Below are 13,004 nucleotides of genomic sequence, written 5' to 3'. Positions count from 1 at the left end.
CTAACTTAGAAAGAAAGAGGGAGAGCAAGTGTTGGATAACAATTTCCTCCAGATTGAAAGAAACGTTTCCTCCTGCAGGAAGTTCCTTAAGCAGGAAGGTGAACAACTCTACATAGCTTCAGAAGTCCCCGAAATTTACCAGATGCATTAGGCTTCTCCCTGCCACAGTAAGGAAGGAAGCTGAGCTGCAAAGAAGACTGAGACCAGACCTGGAAGAAGCAGAACCAGCCCAACTGCCCAGAGAGGGTTAACCTAACTGGATCACTTGGAGAAGACATTGCCCAACTTGTTGAGCTGCCTTCGGGCTGTGCACTGTGCTCCAAGTCCAAGCTTTAATGAGCTGCCATGCAATGTTGGTGTGGACTTTGGTGGTACAGTGGTCTTCTGAATCACTTCTGCACCTCTAAGGAGCCCCTCACCCACATTCCTGTCAGCAGGAGTCATCCTCTCACAAGCTGAGCAAAGGAACTTAAATTCCCAACTAAAAAAATAAGCAAATTTTACCTTTCTTGAAATATTGATGTCAAAAAACTGTTTAGGTCTGACACTAAATGGTTCCTGTGTTTTATCAATGAGCCCAGTCTTCATTTTTTCATGTCGTGGACTTATAATTTCACGTTCAATACACTGTAGGCGAATATTAAAATCACAATCTCCAACTGGCTGTGCCTGAATAAAAAAACAATTCTTTTTTATTTGAATACTAACAACTACATTATCAGAATAACTGTTAAGACTACAATACTATACAATGTAGTCTACACAAATAGCAGTCCTTGGAGATGTCTAGTGAACAGCTTGCACACCATACATGCCAGTCCCAATAATTAGACTAACAATAGCTACTTTTAAATTGTAATTACATAAGGCAGCAAGAGAAAATGATATATATCTATTATAAACTGTCTCAGATTTCAAATATGAATTAATACATTAATATAATTACTATATTTTATTATTTAATTATATTAGTAAAAACTAAAACCCAAATTCACTAAAGTATACTCAAAATAGCACAGTTACCGACACTGATCAATCTTCATCCCATTAGTAAGAAGATATTTATTACATGGATATATCCTCAATCTGAAACTAGTAAATTTACATATGTTTAAAGTCACATAGCTGTAGAAATAGAAATCTCTTCTCTCCCAGTAAACTTGTTCTTTAGTGTCATTCATGGAGTTTCAGCAATGCCACAGGAAGTGTGTGTACACTCATGTCCTATCCAGCCGCATGTTCATAATAAACATAGCTGAAGCACATCCCTGGTTGGCAGTAATTGCCTAAGTTAGAAAGCACAGCCTTAACGACTACCGAAGTTTTGTGACACCGTCACTACCTTCCTGTTCCGTTTTCCGATCTCTGCTGCCTAGCCTAACGTTTCCTAAGACGGGCAGCACATGCTTCAGGATGTCGGTCTCTCAGCTTTGGAAGGATAACAACTTACATTCAACTAAGAACAAGGAGTGAATACAAGGTGAGCAGGAGCCAAGTACAATTCCTACAACTGTTCGTAAAGGATATTTACTGAGGAAAAGTTAATAAACAAGGACTTAGCCCGTGTAGGACTATACAATCTCCAAGGTAGGAAACCTAAAACGACTGATTGGCTTGCCTATTAGGCCTATTAGGAGTACTCAGATACCTATAAAAGTAAAAAGAGCCAAACAAGCCCTTTGTTTTTAAATGAATAATCTATAAGTAGTCTAAATTCTCTACTAAAATGTGTATCATGTGACCAAAACAAGACTAAGTGGAAAGCAGATCACCTTCCCATCCACAAGGACTATACACAGGAAGCACTGGGCAGCCAGAGGAGCAGTGACAACAGATGGCAACAAGCACTCAAAGCACTGTCCTTCCTCACTTCCAAACACCAACTACATTGGCAATGGAGTTCTCTTTCAAAGGAGCAAAAATACCACCCACCATAACCATCACTGAAACTCTTAAGTGACGCCCTACTACATTAAATCTACGTTCAAACACCACAGTGAAGTAATCTGCCACCCTAGTACCACTCTGCTGCTATTTCTTTCCATGACACACTTTTCTCCACACATCAAGTATGGCAGCCAACCACGTCATGTTCCTGACCTCCATTCTGCAAGGACCCAACAGCAGCCAGGGAAGCATGGCGTGCTCCATCCTCAAGCGTCACTCTTCCTCGGGCACACCTTCTTGTTCTGCTTACAGCACTCTCACGCTGTCTCTTTACATTTCTTTTCCTCTTGGTTTTTCAAGACAGAGTTTCTGTGTAACAGCCCTGACTGTCCTAGACTCACTCTGTAGGCCAGGCTGTCCTCAAATTCACAGTGATCCCCCTGCCTCTGCCTCCCTGAGTGCTGGGATTAAAAGCACCCATCACCACGGCCAGCTTTTTTTTTTTTTTTAATTTTTAAGGATGGGATCTCACTGTGTAGCTCTGGCTGGCCAGGAGCTTGCTATGATGACCAGTCTGATCTCTACTTTTTCAGGTGCTGGGTGTAAAGCTATAAGCCACCATGCCCAGGCACTTTCTTTACATTTCTATTCTCCTGCAGCTGATTTTGATATTAAATCCAATATATATGCGTATCCTAGCAAGTGTATACAATATATGCCATTAACATTAACAACTTGTATGCAATATATTTATATTAAAAATAAACCAAATAGAATAAATATATCAAAATTAAACAATTTTCCTCTGCTGCCCTCAAATACCAATAAACTGTTATGGAAATAGCATAAAGGGAAGAAATCAGAAATCAGTTTTATTTATCATTTTATATTCAATAACTACAAAACCTAGCATATACAAGATGATCAGTTAAATTCTTTCTGAGGAAAATAATAAATGAAAGAACTAAAAAGATTTTAATTAAGGCTTTGGCTCTCTAACCAAAATAACTTGAGCCAAAATAACTCTCTGACGCCCAGCCTCAGGTATTTGGAGGCTAGCAGTATAAGTTAAGATAATAAATCAGTGAACGTTCCAGTGTTAAATGATGAAATGTAATGCTTTCCATTATAAATATATCCTAACAATAGAACTGTGAAAAGTAGGTGTCTTTAAACCATGAAGAACAGTAATAGGTATATACCTAATATTTACTAAATGAGCAATTATAAACTTTAGGTGAAAAGCATAACTAAACCATTTATAGAATAAAGTATGGATGGATGAATTTGTTAAACAAGACCTGAAACATACTTTTTGAGAAGGCCCTCTAATCCAGTCTCATTAAAACATCACTTCTTTGTGTCCATAGACACTGAATTGAAAATAGTGCTATTTGCTACACAGAGATCCAAAGAGAAGACTCACATCCAAAAGAAATAAATAATTCAATCCATTTAGAAGAAAAAAGATAGACAACTAGGTGAAAAACTAAAATCTGGGGGGTGGGGGGGAACTAAAATCTTTTAGTTCTTTTACACACACACACACATGTATGCAGGTGCATTAAAAAAAAATCCTGAGAGAGTATGTCCCAATAGTGAGAGCTGTCCTAGAGAACCTTACAGGTGCACACAAGGAAAAGCAAACAGCAGAAACCCTGCTGCACATCAAAAGAAAGGGTCAAATTCTATTACAGAACAAAATGCCTCGGAAAAATTCAAATGAACAGTTAACTCTACACACACTAAGCAGTAAATCTCAAAAACTAATGCAAAAGAGCAAAAACTGGCCATCACAGAATATGTAGCTAACTCTACATACAAAGTAAGCTTTGTAATTCCAGAGATACTAACGAGGTGGGTAAAGTGTTTTTAAAACCATCCAAGAGAGCAATAAGCACTCAATCCAGAGCAGAGGGTATTCTGGAAAGAGAACTGAGAATAAGATAGGTGGCACACACTAGTTTGCTCTTAGATTTATAGGTATTTCTTATCAAAAAACAAAAGTGTACTCTAGGAAGATGGCTCGGTAGATAAGGTGCATGTTGCCCAAGCATGGTTCCCAGCACCCACGTGATAAAGCAAGGCAGGGAGGGCATGGCATCGCTGTAACCCTGACACTGAGGGAAGCAAATCTCAGGGCTCTCTGTCCAGCCTACCTGGCCGAAACAAGGAACGCTAGGTTCAGTAAGACACTCTATCTCAAAAAATAAGGTAGAAACAGAAAATACCTGAGGTTCTTACACTGGAAGCTTTAGTTTGAATTATCAACCAAAAATTTAATTTATATACAGTAAAAATATTCAGAAAAAATGCTCTTAAGGGATTAATGTAATCCTGAATTTTAATACTGCACTTTTATTACAGTAAAATACATTGCCCCTAAAAAATAGTTTTTAAAATACTCTGGGGCTAGAGGGATGGCTCAGTGGTTAAGAACACTGGCTGCTCTTCCAGAGGACCTAGCTTTAAGTTCCAGCACCAACAAAGCAGCTCACAACTGTCTGTGACTCCAGCTGCAGAGGATCAACACCCTCTACAAGCATACAAGCAGACAAAACACCAACGTACATAAAATAAATACATAAATGATAAAAAAAAAATACTGCTATACATCTTCAAATCTTAAATACTTTAACTCCAAAAAATTTTCAGTATAGCTTAAGTAAATGACTACATGATTTTTATTTTTTCAAGAGAAGATTTCGTGAGGGTGGCCTCAAACTCCTGAGCCTGCCTGTCCCCTCCTACAGGCATGTGTCACCATATCTGACTTAACTACTTTTCATAATATTCATTAAAAACACTTGGAGTCTTACTACTGGAGGAGTAGCTCAATGGTAGACCCTGTGTGAATCCATGAATTCAATCCCTAGAACACCAGAAAGTATTACTACAGAGAAACATGCACATTACCAGAGATAACTCTAACAACTTTATACACTGTAAGAGGTACTTACATTGAATTTAATTATGTCATATATCAAATATCTTGGAACAGCCTGTCCATTTACTTTGTCAATGATCATTTCCTTGAAAAAAAAAAAGATGAATTTTCACTTTAATAGCAATTTCTTTAATTTCACCAGAATATAATACACACAGAGATAGAGTAAAAAAAAATCTTCAATACAACCAGGCGATGGTGGTGCATGCCTTTAATCTCAGCACTTGGGAGGCAGAGGCAGGCAGATCGCTGTGAGTTTGAGGCCAGCCTGGTCTACAAAGTGAGTCCAGGACAGCCAAGGCTACACAGAGAAACCTTGTCTCAAAACACCAAATAAATAAATAAATATTTAAAAATCTTCAATATATGTCTTGATGAGACTTTAAAGGGAGCGCACTTGTACTCATAAAAATCAGTAAGTTCTCACAGTTCAAAACTCTGTCCTATGTGTTTACAATACATATTGAAATAATCTATGATGCAATCCCCCTGTGTTCTGGATTGGAGATTTGTAGTTTTGTTTGGAGGCAGGGTCATGCTATATAGCCCCTGGCTAGGCTACAACTCATGAGGTAGCCAAGGCTAGTCTAGAACTCTCAGCAATCCACCTGCCTCAGCCTTCAAAGTGTTGGATTTATAGACTTGCACCATCACAATCAGTTCCATGCTTTTCATAGCTAAATGGCTACACTACCTTCTCCTTTATGTTTGGATTACTAGCAATACTTAAGAGCAAATAACAAAATTTGAAATTCTGAAATTCAGCATCATTTTGATAATTATGTTTAACCACTGCTTAAAATTTAATAATATGGTGATTACTTTAGTCTTATTATAGACTGAATTTCCTATATGACTTTTTAAATTTTGAATGCAAACATCACTTCAAATCTACCATAGTCATAAAAAGTCAAAAGAAATTCTGCATAAGGCACGGAGTGACACAAGCAATCCCAGCATTTGGGAGGCAGAGGCAGGAATAAATTCAAAGCCATGCACCTCTTCAGTGCTATGATTGCAGGTGTGTGTCACCACACCCTAGTTATGCAGCACTTGGATGGAACCAGGGTTTGCATACCCAAACACTCTACCACGGGCTACAGCCCAGTCTCAAATTTGTTATCTTAACTTAGTTACTGAAATGTTTACTTAGATATCTGCATATGAATACATGATGCAATAACAAGATTTCAGTTAATGATTCTTTTCAAAAACTATGACTAGAAAAAGTAAAATTTTAAGTTTGGATAGCACACAAACAATTCCCCTAAAACAAACAAGGAAAATAAAAGTGTTTTCCTTTAAGCCACACACAGAGAGGAATGGGGAGCAGATGAGACCTAATAGGCTGTGATCATATAGTAGCAAGGAGGTCGCCTTCTGTCAGAAGACTAGGGGAGGGAAATATGGCAGAAGAGGGTAAGAACGAGAAGATTCAAGCGAGGCAATAGCAATCAGGATGTTATCTGAATAAATTATAAAAAAAAAAGTTTAATTATTTTAAAAAATAAAAAATAAAAGGAAAAAATAGCTAAAAGGAAAATGTATTATGAACAAATAAAATAAAATGTAACAGACAAATTAACAAATGTTTTTGTTTGCTTGCTTGCTTGTTTGCTTTCTTGCTTGATGAGAGCCCAAACTACCCAACACACTCTGGTAATAGGACAGAGAAAATTCAAACTTAGCTGGGCTGGACAGTTCTTGCCTGCTTCCTGCAGCTAACCTGCAATGCTCAGGAAGGTACCATACAAGTGGCTAGGGGGATGTAATGAGCAAAAACAAAAATTTTTTTAATAAAAATAAAAAATTAAACATATGAACATAAAGTATGCCCTGATAGACAAAGACTTCATCGGCCAACAGGAAAGAGATGTACACAAAAAGAAAACTGTAGAAGACTGCTTAGAAGCAGTATCATAAGTCATTAAGGAGTGAGCTGTTAAGCCTCATAACTACTCACATAAATAAGGAGGAAGTGCCGGACGGTATCACCTTACAGCTTTCCCAATCTTTACCATCTCACCACAGAAGAGAAAACTGAGTGAACTGTGTAAGGTCCCTCATGGAGTAACTGATGAAGCCAGTGAGGCACCGAGAGTTGCTACATACACTATTCCTTAAAACAAAGAAGTCATTCTGTCCCTCATTAAGTGAGAAAATAACAAATCAAAACCCAATGTTAACAGTGTGTGTAACAACGCCTAGAGATACACTAAACAACCTTAATTCAATCCCCAAGACCCACGTGGAAGGAGATTACCAACTCCAGGCTGTCCTCTGCCTTCCACTAACAAGCCATGGAATGTATGTATATACATACATACATACATACATACATACATACATACATACATACACACACACACACACACACACACACACACACACACATACAAAGAAAGAAAGAAAGGAAGAAAGAAAGATAGAAAGGTATAATTAAAAAAAAAAAAACCTTGTTGGGCGTGGTAACGCATGCCTGTAATCCCAGCACTGAGGGAGGATGAGGCAGGTGGATCACTGTGAGTTTGAGGCCAGTCTGGTCTACAAAGGGAGTCCACGACTGTTACACAGAGAAATGCTGTCTTGGAAAAAAGAAAAAAAATCTATACTCTAAACCCAGCTGTGATGGCGCACCACTTGAGCGGCAGGAGCAGGGGGTCATGAATTCAGACTAGCCCTAGACTATCTATATAAGAGCCTATCTCAAAGAAAAGAAATAAAGAAAAAAGGAAACTCAGTTCTCAGAGTTGATGTTGCCAATATGTATATGCTATATTGTTTAGCATTGACCACACTGCCCTGAGCAAAGTTGACAGTTACAACCCTTAACATATATACAAGTTAGTCCAACATCAGGAATTTAAATTATTTTTTATTAGCTTTTTCTTTGTTTGGTTTGATTTTCTACTTCTTTAGACAGTCTTACTATGAAGGCAGACTGGAACTTAATATAGAGCCCAGGCTGGCCCTGCACTTGATAAACTCCTTTCTCAGCTACCCAAGTGTCAAGATTAAAGCGTGAGTCACCATGCTCAGCTTTTGTCACACTTTTTGTAGCGTTCTGCATTACTTTAGTTTTTAATTAAAAGAGGCTTTTTGTTGTTGTTATACATAGTATAACAAGCCACTTCATAATTATTAAAAATAAATAACTTATTTTCAATAATAAAAGCAAAGGTTTAATTTTGTTCCCTTATGATCAATACAAGATTTATATAACTCAATTTCCATATCATGAACAATTTTCTTTACTAGAGAAAATATCTAAAAAATGCTGTTTATACTCAAGGATAAATAGTTAGGGCTGGTTTGCCTGCTTTGTTTTTGAGACAGGATCTCAGTATATTAGCCCTGGATGGCCTTGAACTTGCTGCAGTTCTTCTGTTTCTGCCACCCCCAGTGCTGGAACTGTAGGCATGCATACAATCCCAGTCTCAGCTAAATCCACCTTTAAAAAGGAACTTATTCAATATAAGTACAGGTAAGAAATAAAACTTAACATTCAAATAAAAATCATATTTGGTTCTAAATTAAACATACTAACAATGGGTATACAATTTAACTTTTTAAAAACACACATATAAATACATTACTTACCCCATCCAAAAGAGTATTTGATAAATGCATGCGGAGATCCTTACGAAATGGAAATTCCAGATTTGAAACATGAAACACTGAATTATCTCTGTCAATCATAAAAACTTCATTTGTCCCATCAATCAGCATCATGTAACTGTAAGGAGGCATTATGAAGGGAGCATTAACATACAGTATCAAGGTCAGGGTCACCAGAACAGCTGAACTTGCTTTGCCTAGCCTGACATTTTCAAGAATAGATCACTACAGTCCCTCTCTCTATCATACAAATTAAAGCGCCACAACTTTTTTTTAAATTTACTTTTATTTTCTATAGGAAACATGAAAGTAGGGAAATCTAATTTTTATGAAGATAATGTGGTGTCAGGAGGACATATGATGTATGTTTAGTGCTTTTCTAATTTTGATTAAACTTCAAAGCTTACAAATACACACACACACACACACACACACACACACACACACACACACACACGGCATTTTATAAATTAGATAATATTCTTTCCATTCAAAGGTGAAAAATCACTGAGCTCAGATAATTCAATGCTCTTTCTACCATACCAACTACAGAGGTATTTCTTTTCCTTGAATCAATATTATGATACAGCAAAATATCAGAATGTCAGAATTCTTCCCTCTCGCCCCCCCCCCCACCCCCCATCAGACAAGGTTTCTCTGTGTAGCCTTGGCTAACTTGGACTCGCTTTGTAGACCAGGCTGACCTCGAACTCACAACGATCCTCCTGCCTCCACCTCCCAAGTGCTGGGGAAATGTCAGAATTCTTATTTGGAACTACAAAATTAAAGTATTTTGAACACAGCCACAAGAATTTTCATCAGCCTTTATCCCCAATCAATATATGAGGAAAGCTATACACTGAACAAAGTAGTCATTCTTGAGAAATCAAGTTACATATACAGTATCTGCAAGTCAAGGATGGAGCACTCATCTAAGCATGGTGCTCACACTTATAATCCCAGGACTTGGCCAGGCAGACCGATGAGTTCAAGGCCAACCTGGTCTAACAGAGCAAATTCCAGGACAGCTCAAGCCACATAAGACTTGGGGGTAGAGAAGTAGGCAGTGAACTTCTCTGTCTTGGGGTGGGGGTGGGGGGCAGGGCTGGGGGTGGGGGGCAGGGCTGGGGGGGGGGGGGGCCGAGGAACTGAGGAACCAACCCAGTCAGTAAAGTGCTTGCTCTGTTTGATCTACAGCACCCGTGGTGACCTGAATGAGAACAGGCTCCCTCAGGCTCATGTTTGAATAAAGGATGAGAAGGTGTGGCCCAGTTGGAAAAGAGTGTCACTGCAGAAGGGCTTTGAAGTTTCCAATGCTGTGCCACACCCCTTGCTCTCTCTGCCTCTGCTCTCAGGGGCTGCTCTAGCTACCTGCCTCTTGTTCTGCATTGTGGGCTCTAAATCTGTGAAATAAACTCTTCCTTCCACAAGCTGCTTTGGTCTCTATTATGGTAATGGAAAGTAACTAATATAGCAGCACGTACAGTACCAGGGGCTAAGGCACACACTTGTAATCCCAGCGCTAAGAAGGCAGAAACAGATGGAACCTGGGGCTAACTAGCCAGCCAAGCTAAAGCAATCAGTGAGCTCCATGTCCCAGTGAGGGAGCCTCCACATACACCACATAAACACACATGTACAAACAACAGCGTTCAGGTTTCTCATCACATAAAAATAAAGTCCAGGGGCTAGAGGCAGGAGGGTCAAAAGCTGAAGGCTTGTCTAGGTTACATAGCAAGATCCTGTCAGAGGCAATTAAAGCTCAGCCAGGCTGCATGCATTTGAGGTCAGAAACGGTAGAGCTGGAGGGGAGCTCAGCGGGTAGAGTGCTGTTTGCCTGGCAGGCACAAAGCCCTAGCACAGAAACCTGCGCCAGCGCAGAGGCTTGTAACCAAGCACAAGGGAGATGGAAGGAGGAAGACCAGAAGCTTGAGGTCAACTGTGGCTGCCCAGGAGTTCCAGGGGACAGGGATGTGGAAGAACACTCAACACATAACACTGAAGACAGGGAAACAATGCCCTATCCAGCCACCTACTTAAAGAATACAGTGAGTCAGCAACAGGCAGAAGATGGAGGGAAGCAAACTAAAATCAGCAGACAGAAGAAACGTTAAATAAGGAGAAAGAAGCTAACATAATAAATAATGTTACTGTATGTATTCAGTAAGGGTGAGGAGAAACAGGAAAACTGATTAAAGGGCACAAACAACAGGAAAAGGAGCAACAACAGTAAACATCCAAAGGGCTTTCTGAGAGCTACCATGGTATTCTTTGCTGTTCTGAAGTAATTATTCTAGCTGGCCCTGAGACAGGTGATGGATTGCTCAGGCAGGCCTGTGATACATATGGAAATAGATATGGCCCTCATAAACGAAAAGAGCAGAAACTCAGTTTCACTAAGAAAAACATCAATCAGCCTCAGTCTGGAGAAAAGAACTGATGAGCCAAATCCTAACCCAGCAGGCTCAAAAGCAACAGGAACACTTAGTTCTCAAGGCTCTCTTGCACAAGCTTTTTTCAAAGTAGTAATTCCTAGTACATAGGAAGAAAATTTTCTTGCAAGAAATAAGAAGTGTTCTGGGCTATGTTCCAAAAGAAATTTAAATCAACATGAGAAAATGTCAAATAAGAAGCTATTATGATACTGTCTCCAAATATGTTACAGAAGACACACAATCCATCATCTTTAAGGTCTTGGGCTGGTACTTAATAAAAGGTATTTAATGGAAGAGTTAGTTAGGTAAAGGCTGTATCATTCTCTTAGAAAGTTAAGACACACACACATGTTAGAGTATTTTAAGCCACAGGGAAAGTGTACTAACATGTAGTACCAGCCCTCAGGGGTACTGAAGGAGCAGGACATTCTTGAGTTCACGGCCATCCTAACATATATAGCCTGATAATCAGCCTCAAAAAACAGAAATCAAGACAGGCTAGAGAGATGGCTCAGAGGTTTAGAGCACTAGTTGCTCTGGCAGAAAGCTGGGTTCAATTCTCAGCATCCAGAGACAGCTCACAACCATCTGCAACCTTCAGTAGCAGGGAATCCAACTCCCTGGACACCAGGCATCTATTATATACATAACAGAAATGCGGGCAAAACAATCATATACAGAAAATAAAATTTAAAAATCTAAAAAGCAAAAATCTTTTATGTAGGCATACGATTATTATGTAGTTTAAATTCTGATTTCCTGTCTAAATGTTGTGTAAACTCTGCTCCCCAATTATCCCCCTGATAAGTCAATAAAACAGTTTACAGCCAATCAATGAGCAGGGGAGGGAATAGGGCTGGACTTCCTGCCAGCAGGAAAAGCAGGAGGAGGAGGAAGCAGGGAATGGAGCTAGGGGTAGTGGTCCAAGGATGTTCAGGAGGAAGGAGCTGGAGCTGAGGAAAGCTACAAAGTGCAAGTATCGCTGGGATGTCTGCTGGGAGTACAACAAAATAGCATAAAGAATTAAGAATAGACATAAACTGCTCAAGATTGTGTTGTGAAGCTTATTGTCAAATATGAAAGAGTGTCAATTATTTGTATGATAGCTAGGTTAAAAAATAAGCTAAGAGAAACAAACACAGTTGTATAAAAAATAACTGTAACACTTTTTTAAGGAAATTAAAATCATGAGAAATACATAAATATATCTGTCTTATTGAGCCCCAAATTCTCAAATTTACTTCCAACCCATATTCATAATTCAAGAAAAGCTGGCTTATATTAATATCAAAATCAGGGAAAAGGAAATGGTTTGCTTTTCTGAGCCTAAGACAGATAACATATTTCTCTTTTCTTGATACTCAGAGATTAAGAATTGATATTCATATAAAATACATACAGATTTCTAAAGCAGTAATATACTAATGAAATACACAAATGTATGTATCTATCTTATGACTGAACTTTGTATTTTAAACAGATTCCAATTTTTAAAAAATACTGTAAGGACTTAAGAGATGGCTCAGTGCTTAAGAACAGTGGCTTGCTCTTCCAAGGACCATGGGTTCCATTTCCAGTGCCCACATGATGGCTCACAGCCACCTGGAATGCAGTTCCAGCTTCACAAGCCTCTTCTGGCCTCCACAACACTGCAGGGACATGGTGCATACACATGATCCATTTTAATGCTGTGTACCCATGCACATCAGCAAGTTTAAAAGATCAAAAGCAAAAAGGCTTTAGAGGATAGAATTTACTACAAAGGACTGCTCATGTGAAAAATAGCTGTATCTCGAGAGAAGACAAGTGGCTGAGTGATGAGCTTTCAGGGTCCTCTAGATGTAGGGACACTGCGAAGTGCAACTTTCGGCCTCAATCCTAACAATCCCAAAGGATACATCTTTCCATTACATGTACTTACAAGAAGAAATGAGCAAGGCTAAGAATACATGTACATCAGTGGTAAAGTACTTGACTAGCATACGCAAGGCCCTACGTTCAAATCCCAGGACCCAAATAAATAATGAGTTATCTCATATTTAGGAACAAAGGCCAAAGATTATAGAAAGTATTCTCACATTACTTAAGACCATGAAAGTAAGATTATTTTTGAAAGA

At 38.9% G+C, this 13,004-nt stretch overlaps 1 protein-coding gene across 4 annotated transcripts in view; it reads right to left on the bottom strand.

Annotated features, from left to right (window-relative positions):
• Rngtt (RNA guanylyltransferase and 5'-phosphatase) overlaps positions 1-13,004 on the bottom strand; it is a 225,192-nt gene that overhangs the window by 160,744 nt on the left and 51,444 nt on the right. For all 4 annotated transcript variants that reach the window (XM_051161361.1, XM_051161353.1, XM_051161338.1 and 1 more), the window contains 3 exons: positions 8,435-8,570; positions 4,848-4,919; positions 505-669 (listed from right to left, as the gene is read on the bottom strand). In XM_051161361.1, coding sequence (XP_051017318.1) covers positions 505-669; positions 4,848-4,919; positions 8,435-8,570 — 373 coding nt within the window. The remainder of the gene's footprint in view (positions 1-504; positions 670-4,847; positions 4,920-8,434; positions 8,571-13,004) is intronic.

This window comes from Acomys russatus, chromosome 2, assembly GCF_903995435.1.
Source record: "Acomys russatus chromosome 2, mAcoRus1.1, whole genome shotgun sequence".
Taxonomy (NCBI): domain Eukaryota; kingdom Metazoa; phylum Chordata; class Mammalia; order Rodentia; family Muridae; genus Acomys; species Acomys russatus.
The sequence above is the reverse complement of the archived record's forward strand: the minus strand, read 5'-3'. Positions and strand labels throughout refer to the sequence as shown.